General features: G+C 45.7%; 1 protein-coding gene across 2 annotated transcripts in view; it reads left to right on the top strand.

Annotated features, from left to right (window-relative positions):
- The first annotated feature begins 1632 nt into the window (after nt 1–1632).
- EEFSEC (eukaryotic elongation factor, selenocysteine-tRNA specific) overlaps nt 1633–24524 on the top strand; it is a 256687-nt gene continuing 233795 nt past the window's right edge. For both annotated transcript variants that reach the window (XM_032149870.2, XM_058437362.1), the window contains exon 1: nt 1633–1984. In XM_032149870.2, coding sequence (XP_032005761.1) covers nt 1669–1984 — 316 coding nt within the window. In that variant the 5' untranslated portion in view covers nt 1633–1668. The remainder of the gene's footprint in view (nt 1985–24524) is intronic.

Raw genomic sequence — 24524 nt, 5'->3', positions numbered from 1 at the left:
TTGAGAGGGACACAATTCAGTCTATGACATGGACTCTGTTCCTAGTGCAGAGTGGTGGAACGAAGGAGGCAGTTACTGCAAGGATGAATACATCAGCACATGGTCTGGCTCATCACAGAGGGCAAAGGTAAGCTCCAGTGAACTTTGTGCTCCACAGCCACAGTGTTACAGAAACACTCTCTTCTCTAGAAAAATAGAAGGATGAGGCAATGTTGGGCTAGCATTCCTGCCTGGTATCATTGGCTGAGGCTGAGCAGTGGCTTCCCTCTTTGCACAGGAAAAGGGCTCTCCAGTTCTCCCAGGTCCCCACGACTCCCTGTCATGTTAGACTCTGTTACTTCTCTTCTTTGATTTATCCACCACCTGGCCAGAGCAGACACTTAGGTTTGTTACCTCTGGTTGGTGACTGTGGCTGACAACCTTTTTTGTGGTTCTAGACACTTCAGAATCTAGTGAGAGTTGTGGACCCTCTCTCTAGCAAGAGCACATCACAACATATTGTGCATTCAATTTAGAGGTTTGTGGCCTCTCCTAAGCCCAGGCTACAGACTCTCAGGGTGAGAATTTCTGAGTCAGAGATAATGTTGTCCTCTTCCATCTTCAAACAATCTTTTCCCATGGTTGGCTCCTTCTCAACACTGGAGTTTCAACTCAAAGCAACTCCTAGATGTCTTCCCTGACCCATAGTTAGGTAGCTGCCCATCCTCCCTCTCCCGCTCCTTTTTATCTCAGCTTTTATTTTCCCTAGGAGACTTCTCGCTCTCTGAAATGGTCTGGTTCAGGCTGTATTGTTTGACTTAGCCCTCACCCGCTAGAATGTAATGTTAGCGGGCTCTGTAGCCCAGCGGTACCCACCAGGCACTTGGTAAGAGCTTGCTGAAATGCATGAATGATTGGAAGTGTGTCCGGAGTTGGTTTCTTCCAGTGGGTTCCTAGACTTGCTGACTTCAAGAATGGAGCAGCGGACCTCCGCCCTGAGTGTTAAAGCTCTTAAAGATGGCACAGACCCAAAGAGTGAGCAGCAGCAAGATTTATTGTGAAGAGCAAAAACCTTCCACACTGTGGAAGGACACCCCAGACGGTTGCCGCTGCTGGCAGGGGTGCCCAGCTTTTATTCCCTTATTTGGAGCCCCCCACACCCCACCCCGCGCATGTTCCGTTTTTGTCCTATCAGAGCGCCCTTTTTTCAATCCTCCCTGCGATTGGCTTCTTTTAGGATCCTGCTGATTGGTGCATTTTACAGGGTGCTGATTGGTGCATGTTACAGAGCACTGATTGGTGCGTTTTACAGAGCGCTGATTGGTGCATTTTACAATCCTCTTGCGAGCTACAGAAAAGTTCTCCAAGTCCCCACTCACCCAGGAAGTGCAAATGGCTTCACTTCTCAGAAGGATCCCTCGATCTCGGGCTCCTAGAGGCTTCAGGCAGGAGGAGCCACGTGAGAGAGAAACCCTGCCTGCGGTGACCTCCCGTTCCTAGACCACCCACCCGGAGCACAGCGCTCGGCTGTGCCCGTGAGCCTCGGGAGGGCGGAAGCTTCGGGGCCGGAACGGGTGTGCACGGCGCGCCGGTTACGGGGGGGCAACTTAACGGGCCGGACCGCGGCGACTACCGAGGGAGGTGAGGGGCCGGGCGGGTGTCCGAGGCGGCGGCGGCGGCGGCGGCGGCATGGCAGGGCGGCGGGTGAACGTGAACGTGGGCGTGCTGGGCCACATCGACAGCGGCAAGACGGCGCTGGCGCGGGCGCTAAGCACCACAGCCTCCACCGCCGCCTTTGACAAGCAGCCGCAGAGCCGCGAGCGCGGCATCACGCTCGATCTGGGCTTCTCGTGCTTCTCGGTGCCGCTGCCCGCGCGCCTGCGGTCGTCTTTGCCCGAGTTCCAGGCAGCGCCCGAGGCCGAGCCCGAGCCCGGTGAGCCACTGCTTCAGGTCACGCTGGTCGACTGCCCCGGGCACGCCTCCCTCATTCGGACCATCATCGGCGGTGAGCGTGGGCCGGGGCGGGAGCCGGGCTCAGGGACGCGGGCGGAGCGGCCGGGCCCCGTGTCCGAATTCGCTCGAGCCTATGCCGGGACGGGAAATCGCCCCACCTCACTGGTGGGGCTCCTGAGGCCCCAAGAGGCGGACGTGACTTGCCCAGGGCCCCGCAGCAAGCGAGCGGAGGCTTTGAGATTCAGCTTTTCCCATCCAACACAACCAAGCTGCAAGGTGCCTTCCTTAAAAAAAAAAAAAAAAAAAAATCTAAAAATCCCTACCAAATGTGTTTATAGTACATGGTCAAGAAAAGAAAACTCAAAATAAGAAAACTCAAAAGCCACAAAAAGGGTATACATACAAAGGCTGTCTCCATTCACCTGTCATTTGGTCTCCTGGTTCCCGTTCCTAGAGCCAACCGCTGCTACCAGTTTTTGTATCATTTCAGAAAGGCTCCACGTCAATATAAGCATATCTGTGTGTATGTATAAATCCCTCTTTCCCTCTTCCTCTTAGACACGATTTCACTCAACATTGTGTCTGGAGAGTGCCCCATATCTGTACACATAAAGCTACATCATTCTTTTTAAAGCTCACATAGGATTCAATTGCACACTTGTACCAACATTTTCTTTTTCTTTTCTTTTTTTTTTTTTCCTTTTTGAGACAGAGTCTCGTTCTGTCGCCCAGCCTGGAGTGCAGTGGCACGATCTCGGCTCACTGCAACTTCCGCCTCCCGGGCTCAAGCGATTGTCCTGCCTCAGCCTCCTGAGTAGCTGGGATTACAGGCGCGCGCCACCACGCCTGGCTGATTTTTTTGTATTTTTAGTAGAGACGGGTTTCACCATGTTGGTCAGGCTGGTCTTAAACTCCTGACTTAATGACCCGCCCGCCTTGGCCTCCCAAAGTCCTGGGATTACAGGCGTGAGCCACCACACCCAGCCTGTACCAACATTTTCTAAACAAATCTTTTAATGATGGACGTTTATGCTGTTTCCAGTATTTGCAAACCATTTTGCAGTGAATATTCTAGAACAGAAGTCCTTGGTATGTTCGTATATATGCAGGATAATAGAACTAACTGGCTGGGGCAAGGGGCATGTGTGTTTTCGGTCGTGGTGGGTACTGCCAAAATGCCCCACAAAGAGGTACCATTAATTTTTAATTATACATGTAATACATGAATATATGCTACTTGTGAAGAAATAGAACATCACAAATAAGACAAACATTCCCTTATCCACTCCTCTGTCCTAAATTCTGTACCCTTCCTATCTCTGCAAATGAAAAGACCACTGTTTTTTTTTTTTTTTTTTTTTTTTTCTGAGATGCAGTCTTGCTCTGTTAACAGGCTGGAGTGCAATGGTGCAATCTCGGCTCACTGCAACCTCTGCCTCCCAGGTTCAAGCGATTCTCCTGTCTCAGCCTCCCAAGTAGCTGGGACTACGGGTGCACATCACCACGCCTGGCTAATTTTTATATTTTTAGTAGACATGGGGTTTCACCATATTGGCCAGGATGGTCTTGATCTCGACCTCGTGATCTGCCTGCCTGGGCCTCCCAAAGTGCTGGGATTACAGGCGTGAGCCACTGTGCCTGACTGAAAAGACCATTATTATACCTTTGTGGATTACTTTCCCAAACCCATTTAACTCCACTTAAACATATGGATAGAGCTTTAAAACATGTTTTGTTTTTAGAAAAAAATGATACAATAATATAAACACATGGTATAAAAGGGTATATAGCTAAAGAAGTATACTTCTCACTGCTGACCCCAGTACCTGATTACCTTTTTGTTCCCGTTTTCTTGTGTTTGCTTCCAGCAATATTCTGTATGCCACACATGGGAATATATATTGGGCATATGATAATTGGCTTGGTGGCAGATGGCCTCACTGGTCACTGGGCATTCTGGGTCCCAGCTATAATTGTGAACTTATTAAGTACAGTACTTCATCTTTGTTACCTCCCAACTGTTTCATGTTACAGGCAATCTGAGATCATTTCCCCATTTTACAGTAGAGGAAATAGGAGTCTGAAGAGGTGAAGGGACCTGCCCAGGGTCACACTATCTAAAGTCTTCTCCTCAATCCATGTTTCAGTCAGGTGAATTTCAAGGGGTACACAATTCTCTACCCATTCTTTCCCGCCCCCTTATAACTGAATTCTGTTTGGTCACATCAAAATACGTTTTAGAACATGGACTCTGAGCCAGTCCAGACTGGAGGTGGAAGGCAGAGGTTAAAAAATGAGACGGCGCGTTTTTAGTATTTTCTAGTAAATAGGGTAGATGAGTGGTGAAGGACATACTTTTGGAGTCAGACAAAACTGAGCTTGAAGCCTAGCTTTCTTTCTTCCTTAGCTGTATGGCATTTGAACCTAATTCTGGACCTTGCTCCAACTGGAAGATAGTGGTAACCACACAACTATTTATTGGCTTGACTTTTCTTGTGTATTTGCTGCTTGCCAGGCAAACCCTGCAAGGAGCATGGTGGTTACCATTTAATAGTTGAGAAAATTGGGACTTAGGGAGGCAGGTAGTTAGTGAAACAGTCCGGGTCTGCCTGACTCCAAAGCTGGAGTCCTTTGCATGCTTCCCCAGGTTACCCTATAGTTCCCCCATCCCCTTCCAACATACATGCATACCTCATGTTATCGCGCTTCACTTGATTGTACTTTGCAGATAGTGGTTTTTACAAATTGAAGGTTCAAGGCAACCCATCCAACAGCATGTGCTTACTTTGTGTCTCTATGCCACATTTGGGTTATTCTTAACAATATTTCAAACTTTTCATCAAATATTAAGCATCAAACATTTCACTTCATTTCAAACACATGTTATCTGTTAATGGTGATCTGGGATCAGTGATCTTTGATGTTACTATTGTAATTTTGAAGTGTCACAAACAATGCTTATATAAGGCAGCAAACTTAATAAATGTTGTGTGTGTTCTGACTGCTCTACCTACTGGCTTTTTCTCTGTCTGTCTCCCTCTCCTCAGGCCTCCCTATTCCCTGAGACACAACAATATTAAAATTCATCCAGCTAATAGCCTTTATGTGTTCAAGGGAAAGGAAGAGTTGCAAGTCTCTCACTTTAAATCAAAAGTTAGAAATGATTAAGCTTAGTGATGAAGGCAATGTTGAAGGCTGAGATAGGCTGAAAGCAAGGCCTCTTACACCAAACAGCCAAGTTTTGGATGCAAAGGAAAAGTTCCTGAAGGAAATTAAAAGTGCTACTGTAGTGAACACACAGATGATAAGAAAGCAAGACAGCTTTATTGCTTTATAGAGAAAGTTTTAGTGGTCTGGATAGAAAATCAAACCAGCTACCGCATTCCCTTAAGTTGAAGCCTAATCCAGAGCAAGGCCCTAACTCTTCAATTCTGTGAAGGCTGAGAGAGGTAAGGAAGCTGCAGAAGAAAAGTTTGAAGCTAGCAGAGGTTGGTTCATAAGGTTTGAGGAAAGAGGCCATCTCCAGAACATAAATGTACAAGATGAAGCAACAAGTACTGATAGAGAAGCTGCGGCAAGTTATCCAGGAGATCTAGCTAAGATCATTGGTGGAGGTGAGTACACTAAACAGATTTTCACTGTAGATGGAACAGCCTTATATGGAGAAGATGCTATGTAGGACTTTCATAGCTACAGAGAAGTCAATGACTGGGTACAAAGCTTCAAAGGACAGGCTGACTCTTGTTAGGGGCTAATGCAGCTGAAGCCATTGCTCATTGACCATTCCAAAAATCCTAGGGCCCTTAAGAATTATGCTAAATCTACTCAGCCTGTGCTCTTGAAATGGCACAACACAGCCTGGATGACAGCACATCTGTTTATAGCATGGTTTACTGAATATTTTAAGCCCACTGTTGAGACCTACTGCTTAGAAAAAAGTCTCCTTTCAAAATATTACCGATTGTTGATAATGCACATCGTCACCTAATGGCTGTGATGGAGATGTACAAAGAGATTAATTTGTTATCATGCTTGCTAACACAGCATCCATTCTGCAGTGTATGGGTCAAGGAGTAATTTTGGCTTTCAGGTCTTATTATTTAAGAAATATATTTCATAAGGCCATAGCTGCCCCAGATAGTGATTCCTCTGATGGATCTGGACAAAGTAAATTGAAAATCTTCTGGAAAGGATTTATCATTCTAGATGCCATAAAGAACATTTGTGATTCATGGGAGGAGGTAAAAATATCAACATTAAGAATAATTTGGAAGAAGTTGATTCCAACTGTCATGGATCTAAGGGGTTCAAGACTTCAGTGGAGCAAGTCACTGCAGATGTGGTAGAAATAGCAAGAGAGTAAGAATGAGAAGTAGTGCCTGATGATGTGACTGAATTGCTACAATCTCATGATTAATCTTGAGTGGATGAGGAGTTGCTTCTTGTGCATGAGCAAAGAAAGTAGTTTCTTGAGATGGAATCTACTCCTGGTGAAGATGCTGTAAACATTGTTGAAATGACAACAAAGGATTTAGAATATTACATAAACTTAGTTGATAAAGCAGTGGCAAGATTTGAGAGGATTGACTCCAGTTTTGAAAGCAATTCTGTGAGTAAAATGCCATCAAACAGCTTCACATGCTACAGATAAATTTTTGTAAAAGGAAGAGTCACCTGATGTGGCAAACTTCATTGTCTTAATTCAGTAGATTGCCACAGTCACCCCAGCCTTCATCAACCACCACCCTGATCAGTCGGCAACCATCACCATTGAGGCAAGACCCTCCACCAGCAAAAAGATTACGACTTGCTGAAGGTTCAGTAATCATTAGCATTTTTTAGCAATGAAGTATTTTAAAATTAAGGAATGTTTATTGTTTTTTGAGACATACTGCTATTGCACACTTAATTGATGACATGTCATGTAAAGATAACTTTTATACATATTGGGAAACCAAAAAATTTGACTTGCTTTATTGCGATATTCACTGTGCAGCAGTGGTCTGGAACTGAATGCACAATACCTTTGAGGTATGCTTCATTTATAGAGAAGCTCTTCATGTTGCAAAAAAGTTTCAGCACTTGCCTGGTCCTATATAACCAATTGTAACGCCCCCAAAAATTCGGCAAGTTTTTTATTTAGAAGAAGAACTTATTTTTGTATGTACATTGTTGCTTATCTTTTGTCTCATCTCTGGAGTAGGGAGATTTATCTTCTTAAAATGTGGCCTGAGTGCAATGGAATGCTGAGACCAAGGCTGCTACCATTCTTCTTTGAATAGATCAGAGACCTACCTTCCTTTTCAGGGAATTGAGAAAAACAATTTTTTTCTTGTAAAGAGAAGGCGTTCCCCATTGAGTGCCTGCTCTGGCCCAGGCCTGTTGCCAGGAACTTGCATCTATGCAACCACCCTGCGTGGTGGGAGTGTTAGCCTTATTTCTCAGATGAGGAAACCCAAGCAAAGTGCCTTGGGCTGGTGTTGGAACCTAACTCTGCCACCCCTAACCTGGATCTGGTTAATACCTTCAGTTCACCTCATGGTCCACAAACTCGTGGGCATCTTTGCCTTCTTGAAAGGGCCATCCTGGCTTATGGCACCTGGACTTCTACAGTTCTGCCCCCTGCCTGCTTATTCTCCTCCTCCCTCTGATTCATTCTCTGCACAGTGGGCATTGCTCTCCTTTTACAAGTGTTCATCAGATCATGTCAGCCCTACACTTGATAAGACTTTCCAGTGAGTTGTCATTATGCTTGGAGTAAAATCCAGCCTCTCTATGGCCCATAGGACAATGGTCTGGCTCTCCTTTCCTCTGATCCCATCAACGACTGCTCCCCACTCTGACCTTCAGTCACGATGGCTTCATTTCTCTTCCTCCAATGGGCCCAGCGGCTGCTTCCCTCAGGATATTTGCACCTGTTGTTGCCTCTGGTACGTCTGGCTCCTTAAGTCTCTGCTTGAATGGCACCTCCTCAGCGGCCTCTCCTGCCCCACCTATCTAAAGTTGTCTTTTCAACCCTCAACCCCTCATACTTTCTCATGTCCCTGTTTCATTGCCCCAGCAGCCCTTTTCACTACCTGACGTTCTTCATGTGTTTACTTGTTGAATATCTGTCCTCTGCTAGAATGTGAGCTCCATGAGACCAGAGCATGAACCTTGTCTGTCTCATTCACCAGTGTTCTCAGCGCTTAGGCCAGAGCCTGGCATAGGATAGGTATTCAGTAAGTTCTGGATGAATGAAGCCTGTGTACCAGCTCCTGGGCTAGCCAGTTTTAGTGAGCAGAGAACCTTCTTTGTGGGTTAGTGGACAGAAGGCAACTAGCTTAGGGCCTGGCCTGTAGCGAATTATGCAGGTTGGTTCTTTGTCCTACCCTTTAGGAGCTTACATCAGAACCCCGAAGAAGACACTGCTGTGTACAAAGTGATCTTCTGGAGTTCTTTGCACAAGGGCAAAAGCAGGAGTAACTCACTTTGCTGGGGGGTGGAGTATAGGGTGCAAATGGGAAAAGAAGACCTTTCCTAGGCAAGGGCAAGGCTCTGAGCCTTAAACATGCCATTTGTGTCTCAGCATCAGAGATGACTGCCTGCATTTAGGCATGGCTAGAAATTGGCATGGTGTGTGGGAGGTGTGCTAAAGATGAACCTAGAAGGGTTGTCAGGGCCAGACCCTAGAGAATGGCCCTTAGCGTAGATTTTTCCTTAGGGTCCTGGAGCTCCCTGGAAGGCTGTTAAAGCAGGTGTGTGATATGATTGGGCCGAGCTTTTGACAGAAAGTTGCAGGATTGCTGGGCAGGGATTCCCACTGGTAGCAGGTGTGGTTTTCTCTCGCTGCACCTGCACCTGGCATCCCTGGGAGATCGGGCTCTTGTTAGAGTTCCTTGCTACTGTGAAAGATTTAGACCCCCTGTGGAATATGTTATCCCCAGGAGAAGGAAATTATAACAGTTGTCTGAGTTCTGTGATGATATTTCTGAAGTTTAATATATCTTAAATTAAAGCTGGCTCTAATTCCACTGCACGTGCACACACACACACACACACACACACGAATCCTATCTTAACTTAGATAAAATTGGGTTTATCTCCCTTGATCCATGTGGCCACAGATAAAACTAAGTGGTGCTGTGGGGTTAACAATGATAATTGTACTTACCATTATTTAGTGCTTGTCTGTATGCTGTTTTTTGTTTGTTTGTTTAATCTTCACACGATTCCTAGGAGGTAAGAGTTGATATTCCCATTTTACAGATTAAAAAAACCATGGCTCAGAGGTCAGGGAACCCAGTTAGTAAGTGTCAGAACTAGGTTTGAACCCATATTGATCTGACTGCACAGCCCATACGCTGGCATTCAGTGTGAATGAAAAAGTGTACCCGTCCATTCCAGCCCCCTGTAGTGGTTCAGAGCAGTATTTTTCTTGAATCCATTTTAGAGTATAAATCTTTCAGGGTTACAACTTCAAAAAGATTCAGTAATGTATGTTTTAAAGACTTGGGTGGGGGTGAGGGAATTAGACTCATCCTCAATCTAACTCTGGCAGGAAAGAGGAGGGCTGAAAAATGCTGCTATCTTGGCTTGGCAATTTATAGTCCTCTGATGGCTGTGAGGATTAACAGTGTATTGTCTCCCAGTCTTTTGTTTCGGTTGTTAATGAACAGCACTGCAACTTGTCGCCTGGACCTCTTGCCTTCTATACACACCATTTTAGCGGTGCCTCCTGTGTGGGTCTGACCCTCTCTGAGCCCTCCCTGCCCAGAGCTGAGGAGGGCTGCAAAAGACTTCTAAGTCTGACTCAGGTTGCTCTTCTTGAAGGAGAGAAACATCCAAGAGCCTACAAGATTTTTGTCTCTGCAGCCTGGAGAGAACATTCTTTGTAAAACTTAAGCTACTTTGCCTTTTCTGTTTTTCCAGCCTTCTGTGTTCTTGGCGCCCATGTGGAGAAGGCTCTTCCCCTTTGATCTGTTTTATTGAGGTGTGTGCCCTTCATTCTTTCTGCAGATGCCCTCTCTGGACTCATAAATGAAAGAAGGGCTTTGTGTGTGTGAATGAATTTCAACCAGATTTTTTTGTGATACCCATTAGGCATCTGCATATATCCCCAGAAAGCAGCCTGCTCCAGGCAGATATAACATACTGGTGGCTTGGCCAGGTAGGCCTTGGTGTCCTTGAGGAATTTGGGTGTTACTCTAATGCAAAAGCAAACAAACCAAATGCCACTTTTGGTTTTCTTTACCCCTAGTCTTTTCAGGAGAATTTGTGTAGGAATATATTATGTGAAATTGTGGTAATTATGTATGTTTGTCCTAAAATACTGAGGCATATTTGAAGGAGTTCTAAGTGGAAATGCTTCCTTCAGCTTTACTTCTTTAGTTCCTAGTATCCATCAGGCCTTAGTTCCCTGTTTCTTTGTGTCCGTCCAGTGAGAGCTGTTTCTTTCTCTTCTTCACTGAAAGGTACACACCATAACTAGAAGATTCTACTCTCCAGTACTGCTTCTTCGACGTCCTCTACCACTGACTAAAGCTGAGGCTGACACTGGAGTTGCTTGCCTTCACTTGCTTCAAAGACTCTTATGTTCAATAGAGTCTGCCTCACTCAGCACTAAAGTGTACCACTATTCAAGTACAAGTTTTCTTGTTTTGCCTGGTACCTTATCGCTCTCTGACCCCACCTGATCTCCTCATACGCTGGAGTGCCTTTAACTCTCTCCAGGAGACTCAAGTTGAGCTTTGTCTGCGGCACCTTCTCTTGGCGCTGGACAGCGGGTGACTTTGCTTTAGCTTGGGTGACAGTGTGGGAGTAGTGCAACATCAGAGACACAGCCTTGAGTTTAAATTAATGCAGAATATTTGAGCAGGAACCAACAGGAAAGAAAAATGGAAGCAGGTAGTCATATTTCATTCTGTTGGGGTACATTTTTCTTCTCATGGGGCTTGCCCTTGAGAACAAAACATATCAAATGTTAAATCAAAGAATATTTTTGTAGTCATGCTAGGAATAGAAAATAATGCAAAGACTCTGGCTTCTTGAGGCAAATATTTTGCTGGAAGGTTATAATCAAAGTCAGAAGGAAATCATAGCCACAGCTTTTGGTAAAGCTGTAATCATTTAAAATTAATTGCTTTTAAACTTTTCACTGAGCATCCCCTTTGTTTTCTATCAGCATGTCTCTTGGGTCTTCGAAATCATTCCATCCAGGTTGGAATAGGATTTGGGCAGGCATCCCAGGAAACAACCCATTAATTAAGCCCTAAGACATATTCCCCTTTCTGTCATTCTTTTGTTTGATGGAGCCTCAACCAGGCTGGGGATGAGATACTCTTGCCTTAAGAGCTCAATTCTGTGTCCCCTTTACCAGTAAAGGCTTTGATGTGTGGAAAATGATGGTATCTTTAGCTCTGGTACTCTGGGTATCTTGGAGGCCCAGTCTTGGTGAGGGTAGAGCCTGGCACTTCTGAGGCAGCCTCATGGTAGGATAGGGAGCTGGAGTGTGAGTCCTCATTCTTCTAGGCTCTGGACTTGGTTGCACAGCATGCATGCCTCTTGGTGTGAACACTTCACTCCAATGGCCGGTTTCCATGTCTCTTCTTTCCATTAGCCTGGAAGCATGATGGGGTAGAGACAATATCTGAATCATCTCTGTAGGTCTACGGCCAACCCAGAGCCTGGCATACAGCAGATAATAATTTTAAAAACATTTTAAATTTTATATAGTATTTATATAATTTTTAAAAATAATGTTATGGTATGTAAATTACATAACGTAAAATTCACCCATTTCACTGAGTGTACACTAAGTGAACACTCAGTAGTTTTCACTATACTCATACAGTTGTGTAGCTATCTAAATCTCAGTTTAGACCATTTTCGTCACCCCATAAAGAAACCACATCCCTACCAGTAGTCATTCCCCATTCTCCCCTCTCCCAGGCCTAGGCAAACACAAATCTACTTAATGTCTCTGGATTGACCTGTCCTGGACATTTCATATAAGTAGATCACACAATATGTGGCCTTTTTGTCTGGCGACTTTTGCTTGGCCTCACTATGTTGCCCAGGCTGGTCTTGAACTCCTGGAGTTAAGCAGTCTTCTTGCCTCAGCCTCCCAAAGCGAGGATATGCTTTTAAAGTTCATTCACGTTGTATTGTGAACCAGTATTGCATTTTTTTGTAAAAAAAAAAAAACTATTTCTATTGATTTCTACTTGTGGTAAAGTACAAATAATGTACAATTTGCCATCTTAGCCATCTTAAGTGTACAGTGTGTGGCATGTGCTCCTCAGGCTGCCTCTTCTTTCTGTGATTTGCCTGGCCTGTGGAGACATTTGGGCTGGTAGGCCTTGTTTTAATGGCTTTCGGCAGCTTGTGTGGTGGGAGAGGACCACATGGAGCTGCATTTGGTGTTTTTCTCCACTCACTCAGAGATTCTACACATACATGTTGCGTGGCTTTGTTTTGGACGTGAGGGCAGATACACAGTCATGCCTGTCTTCAAGGGGCTCACAGTCCCAAGTAGGGAGGAGGAAGCCAGGCAGTGCCAGCAGCCAGTTTAAGATGTGGAGTGGTAAGGGCTTTGATCAAGATGGGCATAGAAATGTGAGTACCTGCCTGGGGTGGCAGGTAGGGAATCCTGCTGAAGGAGACACACAGCTGGGCCTGGAAGGATGACCTGTGGATTTCCAGGATGAGAGATCCAGGAAACAGCCTTAGCAGAGTCCAGAGGCATGGAAGCAGCCCTGGCTAAAGAAGGGGGGGGAGTGGTCAGGGTGGCTGGCACTTGCACACAGCGGGGCATGAAAGGAGGTGAGGCCAGGTTGGCTGGGTCACAGGCCAGTCCAACCAGCTTGTGGGAATTGTGAAGGATGGTTGAGATTTTACATTTTAGAAGATGGGAGGCATTCCAGCTAGAGGACTCAGAGTAAACAAGGACCTAGAGACAAAGGGAGGACTGGAGTGTGACTGGGATGTCAGGCCAAGCTTCCAGAGGGTGGCCAGGACCAGATCTCAGGAGCCGGGATAGTCTCTTCTGGGAGGAAGGCTGGTAGGTTTTAAGCTTCTGGTGGCTTTTAGTGAGCTCCCTGAGTCTGAGGAGAGGGCTGTGACAAGTGGTCCTAGGGCCTGGCATTCCTTTCCTCATTCCAGCTTCAGCTTTCTGACCCAGCTGGATGAAGGAGAAGAGGAAGGACACCTTAGGCAGGCAAGGCGGACGCCGTCAGCAGGGAAAATGGGGCTCTGGGGTTGCAGACATGGCAGTGCTGAGCAGTGGCCAAGGGATAGTTCTGCCTCTTGGAGGGAGAGGAAAGAATGGACTTTTGGAGAACCCTTGCTGTCTGCTGGACACTGTTCTAGACCCGTGGCTCTTGCTGCATCCTCCCAGCCAGTCTCCGAGGGAGGCGTTTCCATCTACATTGCTCAGCTACTAGAAATGAGGCTCTGAGCAGTAGGCAGTTTGCTGCAGGGCACACAAGTAGCCAGTGCCAGGCTCTGGTTTCAGAGGCCCTGGCTTTGCCCAGGAGCTGCTCTCAAACCTTAGCACATGCCTGCTTCCATAGAAAATTGTGGCTCCTGAGGAGCACTTTATATATAAATCAAATTGTCAAAAATAGAGATTTCTGCTTCTATTCTCCCCTGGATTATTTGAGTTTTTGTCTTTTGTTAATTGGGTCTTTTATTTTCTTGTGCTGTGTGATTAGGCTCCTGCTGCTTTGAAGTGGCCTTTGTTGGATGGGTAGGGAGGACTTAGTTAATGTGAGTGATCCTCTCTTGGCAGGAGAAAAAACAACTTTTGCTGTTGAGAGAGAAGTTGACTTTCCCTCTTTCCATATCTCTTGTGTTGTGATGATTCCTCTCTTGTCTTGAGGCCTTCAGGAAGACTAAAATAATTTCCTTTGTCTCTAACCTACTTCCTGAGGATATTTATTTGGTGCCATGCACAGGTGCTGCTTAAAGATAAACCTGACTTTTTTCTTTTAAAATTAGTGCTTGAAATTTGCTAGCATTGCCCTGTCTGGCAGCAGGAACTTGCCTTGCTTGGCCTGGTGGCTACATCCTTTACCATAGATTTATTTGGATTGCTTAGAACTCTGGAGGGTCAGTGGCTTGTCCTTGGTCATTTGACATTGGCACTAGAGCTCAGTCTTCCCAGGTACATGACGGTGTGGCACTTGAGGAAAAAATTGCCCTGTTTGTGGTCATTTCCAGGTGAGTTTCAGGATCTTTTGCCATGAACAGTAAAGGCCCTCGGGTGTGTGTTCTCAGCATTCTCTATTTTCTAAAAAGATGATCCAGGGCACATTCAGAGATGATCTTCAAAACTTACGCTCTAGAGAGGAAAGACTTTACTTAAGAAGGACTCCATTTCTTCGGCACTTGCTGTCTGACCTCACAGACAAGTAGACCACAGGAAGACTGGAAGGGAGCCCTGAGGTGCTTACAGCACAGCTGTGTTTCCCATCAGCACCCAGCCCTTGCAGAGAGGGCTGACAGACACTTTGGCTGCGAAAAACAGTGTTTTAAAAAATCTCTGCAGTGGCTTGATCAGTACTTTCCAGCAGAACTTTCTGTGATGATAGGAATGTTCTACAGTGGCACGGTCCAACATGGCAGCCATGAGCCTCATGGCTGTTGGAGCACTTGCACTGTGGCTAATGTAACTAAAGACTGAAATTTTAGTTTTATTTAATTTTAATTAGTTTAAATTTATATAGGCACAGGTGGCTAGTGGCTGCTGTATTTGACAGTGCAGGGCTGGATGGACTGAGGAATGGCTAGGTTCTGTGTCCCTATTGTAGATTTGGGTTTGAGCTGTCCCCTACATGTGATTTGGTTATAAGAACTGTCATCTTCCTGAGACGTCCTGGCCTGGGGTGACTACCACAGGCCCTTAGATTCCACCCTCTCAGCTTCTTCACCTTCCTAGTGAAGGACACCTCCACTCTCCCAAGGTGCAACCCTTGAAATGCTCCTCAGTGTGTCCTCCTCCTTCACCTGCCTCTGATCCATCACCACGCCTTCTCCCTCCTGCTTGCGCTCTGCGTTTGCATTTCCCATCACCGCAACTGTGACCTGAAGACAGGCTTCTGCTAGTTCCTGGCCGGATGAGTACAGCATTCCCTCACATAGTATCCTTGATTCCAACTCCTCGCAGAAGGTATAGGGATAGAAGAGAGTTTAAAAACTACTTCCCTGTGTAGATGTCTTTGTTTGCTCTCTGCTGGCATAAAGGCTGAACTTCTTAGCTGGCTGACGAGGCCCCTCCTGAGGGGTTGGGATCTCAGGACTCCAGGCTGAATGAACCACTTGCCCGTCTCTGGACAGACAGACCGTGCTCTCTCATACTGCATATTCTGGCTACGTGCACTCTTCTGGGAAGCGTCATTGTCCACCCTCCTCAGGCTAGATTAGGTCACCCTCATTTGAGGGCCTGTAACATCCTACACATACCCCTATGATCTCATTTTCTCCCCATCTTATGACCTTTTCTGTTTACTGGATTATGTTTTCCACTGGACTTGATCTCTTTGAGGGTAGGGGCCTGTTATCATTCAACTCTATGTCCAAGGACCCAGGACAGGCCTTGGCACAGAGTAAATATTTGATGCATGCATATCGGAATGAATGAATGAATGAAGAGGTCATTTCCCACTGCCTGCACCAATTACCCATGCTCTTATGGTGCTTTAAACAACTGGCCAAATAGAGTTCAACAGTGGAGGAAGCCTGCCTTGAGGTTAGACAAGTTAATCTTTCAATGGAAATTCAATCCTCATATTTCATTTTCAGGCCACTTTGCGTAGCAAAGTAGTTTAACTCATAGCAGATTTCTGCCGTGCTGATGGTTAATTTCATGGCCCACAGAGGGTCAGCACACTAATGCCGGGAACACGGCGACCTCAGTGCAGCTCACCGCACACAGTGAGGGCCCAGTGGCCCTGTTGTTTTAGAGAAGCAGTTCTCAAACATCCTTCTGATTTTGAGTTAACAGGGTGACCCTTTCAAGAACATTTTTAAAAGCTATAACATAGATCCCTCCCAGATCGTATATTTTCCTTTCTCCATGCAGTTCAAAGGGGCTGAGTTGTCTCATAGGTTTTTGCCGGCAATCTTCAGCTTGACCCTGGTTGTTTAAATCTGCCGGAGGAAATTTGAACAAACTTGTACTTTGGTAATTCTTCTGCCTCTGTGAACCTTTAACCTTGGGGTTTCTTTTCGAGCCAGGACTGCATTGTCACCCGTCGTCCCTGCTGGGGCTTTCAAAGGGCATTGTCTAGGGCGTCTGTTTTCACTTTGCTACTGGAGTTCTTTTGAGGAAGGGTATTAATTCAGACCTGATTCTGAGACAGGACGAGCACTTTTAAACTTGCCCCAGAGCTTGGGGATGGGGAAATGAGTGTAATGCAAGCCTGTGGCTGATGCCAGTAATTGTTCTGCAAATAGTCTGTGAGGGTGAAGGGAGAAGAGGCCCTCCAGAGGCAGAGGAATGTGCCAGCTGTCCAGTGGGAGGCCACAGCTTTGCCCAGGGTTTGTTGACTACATGACAAAAAGAGGTCACTGTCTCTAATCACCAGTTCTGGGTCCAGAGTTCCTCCTGAATGTAAAATTCCTGGAGTGCCAGGTTGCTAAGAACCTGGGAGGCCGGAGGTGAACCTGGGGCTCCATATTACCATTACCAAGTGCTTGCGTGGTAAGAAACTTTCTGGGGAGAGAGAGGAACGCTCCCTGAGGCAAGAGGGTAGAGATTTGCTCTGCTGCTGTCCTAGTGCTGGCCTGAGCCTTTCTGAGTGAGTGTCCCTCTGTAGACCGGGTCACTCACCTCCATCAGCTAGCCAGTTTCACCCTTTAGTTCTTCTTGTGTCTTTTCACAGGAAGCCCAAGACTCCCATAAATGTGAAATGTCACAGTCATAGGCCCCCTGGGGCTTCGAGGCTGTTGTCATGGGTGTGCAGTGTTTGAGACTGGACTCTAAGAGGGGAGGCCCCCTGGTACCTCCCCAGGCAGCTCCTTGCTGGTTCTGTCACTTACTCTTTGCAACAGGTTGAGAGTTGTTTGAACACCTGGCTTGGTTCCGTGGCTTTCTTTGATTTATTTTCCCAGGATTCTTAGTGTCCTGAAGATTTGGTTAGGCGACCTTATTCCTTAAGCTCAGACGGTATAGAAGGAAAGTTGAATCATGACATTAATTCATTCAACAAACCCTGAGCAACTACTGCTTGCCAGGGGTTGAGTTTCCAGTGGTCAGCAAAGCAGAAGTGGCTTCTGCTTTCATGTAGCTTCCTCTCTAGTTGGGGAGGCAGATGGTACAGAAGTAAACAAAACATGCGGAATTACAAATTATGTAAGTGCTAAGCAGGACAAGACAGGATGCCCAGATAGGGACTAATGGATGTGGGGCATCTACTTTAGTTTGGAGGCCAGGGAAGGCCTTTCTGAAGCAATAAAATTGAAGCTAAACTATGGCACAAGAGCCCGCCCCTGCAATGTTGGGAGGTGTTCCAGACCAAAGGCATAGCACACATGAGGGTCCTGAGGCTGGAGGTCTCCTGGGGCTAGCTATACGTGAGAGGGTATCAGCTGGTTTTCACACAGCAGACCTGGTGTTGCAGGTATATTTGGACAGATGTGTATATCTGGACTCTCTGGAAGTCCCAGTTTTGCTGAAAGATAAGCATGACACATCCTATTGTTCTGAAATAGGACACGGTGAGACAGAAGAAGGCAGGCCAGCCTTCTGGAGATGCTTGGTCTCACTATGGCTATCCTGTTGGCCTTTATCCGTCCTTAGTCTTGTTTCTGGTACTGTAACCCCTTATTTCCATGGTAGGGGGATGGGCTGATGTGGAATCAGGGTTGGCAGGCAATCCTGGCAGAAAGTGAATTAGACATTTTTCACAACTCTGCGATTGTGTTTGGTCATTAAACATTGGCCCACTGGCTGCTTATGACTTGAAGGCCACATGGAGGTTAAGGACACATTCCTGAACCACTAACTCAAGAATTAGACATCAGAGATACTAAGTGTCTAACATCATAGAATTGTAAATAAAATTCCCCTGACACCTAGACCCTGTCTCACTCCTGGTCAGTGCTCCTTTCCCTGCATAGCCTCACAGAGCACAGGCCCTACATGCTTCCCTCCATCCCCTTTCCTGCGGGGCTGCCTCTTGGGCTGAAGGCAATGCATGGCGGTGGGGCAGGCGGCATATTTTGCCTTTTCTTTTTCCTCCAGAAACAATTTTGGCATGGGACTTGGTCAGTCTTGATCTGTGCCTGAAAGTGTGAAGGCGTGGGTGCAGATGTTGGGATAATTTGTGTACCTCAGAACCAGAACTGGACACTCACTGTAGGGAAGACCAGCTCCTCACCCCCCTGCCCCGCCTCCCCCGCCCGGCCCGAGATTCCTGTTGAGCAGGCATGGCCTAGCCTCAGACTTGCATGCATATTTTTCTGCTGTTGATTTTCTCAAATTCTTTAACAAGGGAACAGTAGTTTACATCTTTTAAAGCTTTCTTGAGGCTGGGCACGGTGGCTCACACCTGTAATCCCAGCACTTTGGGAGGCGGAGGTGGGTGGATCACCTGAAGCAGGAGTTTGAGACCAGCCTAGCCAACGTGATGAAACCCACAAAAATTAGCCATGCGTGGTGGTGAGCACCTGTAATCCCAGCTACTTGGGAGGCTGAGGCATAAGACTGCATTCCAGCCTGGGTGGCAAAGTGAGACCCCATCTCAAAAAAAAAAAGCTTTCTTAGGATGCCAGTTTGGTCTTCTGGTGACAGAACCTTGTCCACAGGTTAGAGGAAATAATACTTTCAGTAACACCCCCAGCTTGGGGGATCTCAGAAAGAAGGGCATGTTGCCAACTTTTGAGGATTTGTCTGAGAAACAGCAACCTGGCATCCCCCCAACTCCCTGCTTTTTTTTCCATCTAGAATCAAATAGAATCTCTTTTCCTGGCAAAGATTTCTTAGATAAAAAGAGGTACTACTTAGTCATTTTTGTAGGTTCGTTAATAGTTTCTAAAAGTTTTTAAAAGTACATAATAAGAAAACTTGTTATGGCAACCAATAAAGTTTCTTTTCGAGGAATGAATATTTTCTAGGAAAGATAAGAGTCAGTTATGTTTGGTCTGATTTCTTCAGCTGAATCTTTCCCTCTTCCTCTTATCTTGAAATCTATCTCATAAGGCAATCTGGGGACACTTTAGCAAGCACTCTGGTAACAGATGTGTGTCATCCTCTTCCTGACACATCTCCCAGCCCTGGAGACCCAGCTGTATAATCGCAAGCTGTCCACAGGGCGGTGGGGTGGAAATCATCTCCATGTCGACTCCGGAACTATTTGGTGCACAAGAGGGCAGTATTTGCTTACAATCTTGGATCGGGATGATCAATGTGTAGGTTCACAGGTCAGCATGGTTAAAATGACCTCTGACTTTTTCAAGACAAAATAAACTGTAGGCCACAGCCATGATGGCTTCCCATAGATGCCTTTAAGTGTCTGATCTCTCCAAAAAAATTGCTGCTTGCTATATTTTTTCCTTAAAAAGAAAAATATTGTTTCTTTCAAGGTTTATTTTTAATTTTTTTTTAATCAATGAAAATATGGTTTGCAGGCTTGTACCTACAATGGCAGAGGTTAAAAAGTGTTGCAAAAGCAAAACAACTGCTTTCTAATTAAAAACCAGATGGGAAGATTTTTGTTTGAAGCAAGGGGTCAAATGTATTTTCTCCCCTTTTCACATCAGTGTAAAGATTATCTGACTTAACTTTTAAAGCATTTGAAGATGTGGGCTTCAGTCATCAACCCTTCTATACTCAGTTTTCTTTTTCTGCAAGTTCATAGTATTAACCAAAGCAAGGACTTTCCAGGAGAAAAAAAGGAGATCTCCTTGCCTTCCAGAGGCACAATGTTCTATCTGAACCATAGGCCATGTCTGCTTTTGTATAATGATTTGCCTATTTTCAGTTCTTCCATGGTGTTTTTCTATAGAGACTTTTAAGCCAGAAAGACATTGCTGCCCCTCCAAATCTGTGGATTCAACCAATTGAAGATTGAAAATATTTGAAAAAAAAATGAAAACAACAAAAATAACAATTCAACAACAAAAAAATGATATGTTTAAAAACACAACACAGTATAGCAACTATTTACATAGCATTTTTATTTTATTAGTTACAAGTGATCTAGAGATGATTTAAATATATGGGAGGATATGCATAAGTTATATGAAAATACTCTGCCATTTTATATCAGGGCCTTAAGCATCCTCAGATTTTGGTCCTTCAGGGGTCCTCAAACCAATCCCCCACAGATAACAAAGGACAGTGGCATTGGTTTACAACTCCTGTCTCACCAGATTCCAGCCTATGCAAGAATTGGGATCTCACATCTTTCTGCTCCCTCTTCCTCAAACCTGGAACTTCTGATTTGAGGTGTCTCCATAACTTTAGCACCCAAGAGAGTTTAACTGAAAACAGCAGTGGTAGCAAGGCCCAGCACATTAAGGACATAGTGATGGTCAGGCCGAAGGAACCCATGCATAGGGGTGGCCTGGGTCTAGGGGAAATGCCACCTGGCCTCTCTGAGCCTGTCTGTGCACCTAAAATGCAGATGATTATCTCACAGGGTGGTTGCATCAAAGATGTCCCTAAATAAAGCTTCAGGCACATAGTAGGGAGCAGTTATTGTTTTGTTTGTTTATTTTTTGTAGAGCCAAGCGCTTGCTGTGTTGCGCAGGCTGGTCTCAAACTCCTGGGCTCAAGTGATCCTCCTGCTTTGGCTGCCCAAAGTGCTGGGATTACAGGTGTGAGCCACTGTGACTGGCTGGGAGCAGTTACTGTGCCAATGATCCCTCTGACCCCTGACCAATTACAAGCATATGGAGGTGGTGGGGCACTGTTGGACATGAGGATGGAGACACAGACACTGATTCTTGATTGCAGACAAACCAGTTCTTTCCAGATTATTCATTTATTTGATTCATTGAGCATGTCCATTGCTTGGCCCCTTGGAGCATCTGCAGCAAAGTGAAATGCAATCTAGATGGGAGGTGCCATGCTGCCGCCTCGATCCTCTGATAGCAATCGAGGAGAAAAGCTGGGTTCTGAGGCTTAGCCCTATATGAAATCAGATGTCTTCTTTTAATCTTTTGTAATCGCAACATAAATCTTCCAAAGGCAGTGTGTCTATAAGATAGATGCCACATAAGCTGTGGAATGTATTAGTATGTGTGACATCCCTGTGGTCTTTTAATTGATCAGTGGCATTTAATGCAAAATTTGAATCTGACCACACCGAGTAGGGAGAACCCTGGGTGGCCTTCTTGTTTGCTTCCCCGTGAAGCTCCTGTCCTGGCTTTTATTAGAAGGGTCTGGGTAGGAAAAGAAGGGTTTTGAGCTGAAGGCTTTCAAAAGAGGCCCACGCCATGTTTTTCCGGGAACATAGTTTCTGAAAAAATGCTGGAACCATCAGTTTCCAAAGGATCCTGGTTTGTGAGGGGAATGAAAAGTTGTTCCTGCGTGTGGATTCTGGGTTGTTTTCCATCTTCACTCCCTAAGGCAGGGCTGGCAAGCGGGGAATGGGACAGATGTTTTGTGGTAGTAATTTCCAGTCAGATTCTTGAATGCCTTGTATACTCTGGGTCACCGTCAGCTCATAATGGAGCAAAATTGAGTGAGAATTCCTGCAATGAACGACATGAACGGCGCACCGGAGAGATATGATGGTGGAGATAGAGTGCATTCTGCGAAAAAATATTTCCAGTGCTATCTGTAAAATTCAGATTGAATAACCATTCTGAAGTGCTCCCCTTTTAAAAGAGTTTCTTTCCACAAGCAATGCAGGCTGAGTAAATACCAATAATTTTTATTTCCCTTCTCCTTATCGGTTCGCCTACTGAAATGTTCCTGCACAGCCTATCTGGTCTTTTCAAGTGAACATCAAATGATTAGTGTCAGCTTCCAGTTTGAATTATGATCATATTTCAAAACAGAAACTTCTTCACTTTTGCGTTTGGAGGTAATTATCAATATTTACCAATACTGGGGAAGAGTTGAAAATGGAGGAAATACTGCTGAGAGAATGGTGCCCCAAGTGAAGATAGCAGGGAGGGGTTGTGTGTGGCCTTGTGTGTACAATGGCAGAGTGCCTCAGGGGCTTGGCCTGCCACGTGGATGGCCTGCTCTCTTCCAGCCCTATCTGCATTCTCGCACAGATAAGTGAGAGGAATGGTGGGGACCCAACTGCAAGGCGATCTCTTAGGGTTGGGTACTATGACAAGGCTAGAAAAGCTATTTCTGCCACCTGGAGGAGGAAACATTGCTCCGGCCGCTGCTCTCAGAGGCCCTCCCCTCTGTTTCCGCAGATCCTGCTGTCTGACTGCCATGGCCTGGTAGGAATGCCCTTTGGTGAAAAAGGCCAGTGAAACCCAGGGCTGGTTTAAGGCCTACACTGCAGCCTGGAAAGCAGACTAACACGAATAGACTGTGCTGCCATCACACAGAAAATACGGTTTACAATACCTATATCGGAGTTGAATCCTAGGTGGCGTTCTCTTGCATTGTAGTAGGCATTTAATTGAACTTTGAGTAGTTTCAGTTTTTGCAGTTTTCTTTTTGTATATTGGAGCCAGTAAGTTTTTTTATGTTTGCTGCAAACACTCTGTAAGCTTTGGTGCTTTGCTTATTGTGCCTAGTTAATAGTTGCCTCTGGGAAATGCAGAGGAGGTTTCAGACTGCCTCAAAGAACTTTCCAGAGAGTGAAGAAGCTGCAGCACAACAGGCCTGGGCTCTGGAGTCAGGAAGATTGAAATTGGAATCTTGTCCCTTCTGCTGGCTTATTGTATTACTGTGGATGTGTAGCTTTTCTGAGCCTTCATTTCTTCACCTGTTTAAAACAGGAGAGAAAGGGAATAATGCCTACCTTCGGGTTTGCTGTTAGAGTTAGCAGTAACTGTGATACAGTTAGCATCATTCTGGGTGCAAGGTAGATGCCTGATAAATGGAAGCAGGCCTTACTATAGGGTTAGTGCACTGCAGGCTTGGCACCAGAATGTAGCCACTTCTGAAGTCCTTGGGGCAGTCAAAAGTCCTCTTCCCTCAGCATTGCAGACGCAGGAAAGAGCATTGCAATTATGCAAGAGCTATGTTTCAAAGAAGGAAATGAAATTCTTGAATTTTTTTAAGGCAAAGAAGAGGAGGGAAAAATAGATTTATTGTTTTAGTTGGCTATTCAATAGGGTACAGGACAAAGCTGGCCTCTCTCCTGTCTAATGTCATCATTGGCATTCTCTCTTTTTCTCTCCTTCTCCTCTTCCTCCTTCTCCTCCCCCTCTGCTCTAGTCCTTCTCCTCCTCCCTTCTCTTCCCACGCCTCCCCCCGCTCCTCCTTCCCTTCCTCTTCTTACTAGTACTGCTACAAACCCCCCCTTTTCTCCAAGTCAACCCCAGTTCCTGAGCGTGGGATTAAATCTCATGCTCTGGAGATACTCTAATGCTAGGAATTATTTCCTCTTTTGTGGTCTTTGGTCTTTCCTTCAGGTTTCCTGTTGCTTTCTAAGGGAGGTGCCAGGTGCTGGCCCTGTGGCTAGTTTTGGCTAGTGAGGAATGCTGTAAAGCAGCTGCGACACCAGCGTGCAGCAGTCCTGCTGTGCAGCCTGGGCAGTGGGTGGTGACAGGGTGGCATTGGAGTGAACAAGGTTTGGGGAAGATGAGCGTAGGTGGAAAAAACGTAGACCGACCTTCTCGGTAAAACTGACCTGGGATCCCAGGCAACATGAAGGCTGGCAGATGCTGAGGGAGTTCTCTAGGGGAGGCTGATAAAATTCGACATCACCTTACCATTTAATGAGTCCCAGATACATGGGCTATGCCAGCCCAACAGAGTGCAGGCTTTGGAAAGCCCAAATGAAAACGACATGGTCCCTGCTGTTGGGGGAACTTCATAGTGCTGGGAGAAGCCTGCTGGGCCTCTTTTCAGAAGGAGGGAGAACGTGGGTTTAGTAGTGAGCCCTCTAATTAGGCCTGCAGGTAGGCCTCAGCGTGGGGCCTGGATTTGCACCCTATCCTTCAGTTAGAGGTTTGTGACACCCGTAGCTGTGCTCAGTTAAGTGGAGCAGTGGAAAGAGCTGAGGCTCAGCATGCTGGTCCACGTTTGAATCCTGGTGGACCAGCTTGTGAGAATGCACAGCTCTGAGCCTCAGTTTTCTCATCTTCAAAATGGGCAGAATAAACTTACAAGTGTTTTCGTGTGTGTGAGAATCTAATGAGATAAGCGAAATGTAGTATTTATCTCAGTGTATGGAACCTATACTCTGTAAATGGTGTTAGCTATTGTGATCATAATTTAGTATGACTTAAGTTTTAATCTTTATACAACTTAATATAAAAATAAACCATTTGTCAGAAATCTCACTTTCCTTGTTTTTGGTTGGGAAGGCAGGCTAGATGGATGGTCTCTGAAACCACGTGTAACATATAATTTTTGTCTCTGCTTTTAAATTGGTGATAATCTGGTTGGGGAGAAACTAAATTAATATACTTGAAGTAATCAGAGGAATCAGTTAACTGCGTTGATTGGCTGTAAAATTGTGAGTGCA

This window comes from Hylobates moloch, unplaced genomic scaffold (assembly GCF_009828535.3).
Source record: "Hylobates moloch isolate HMO894 unplaced genomic scaffold, HMol_V3 SCAFFOLD_4, whole genome shotgun sequence".
NCBI lineage: Eukaryota > Metazoa > Chordata > Mammalia > Primates > Hylobatidae > Hylobates > Hylobates moloch.
Note: the sequence above shows the minus strand (reverse complement) of the source record. Positions and strands in the feature narration are given on the sequence as shown.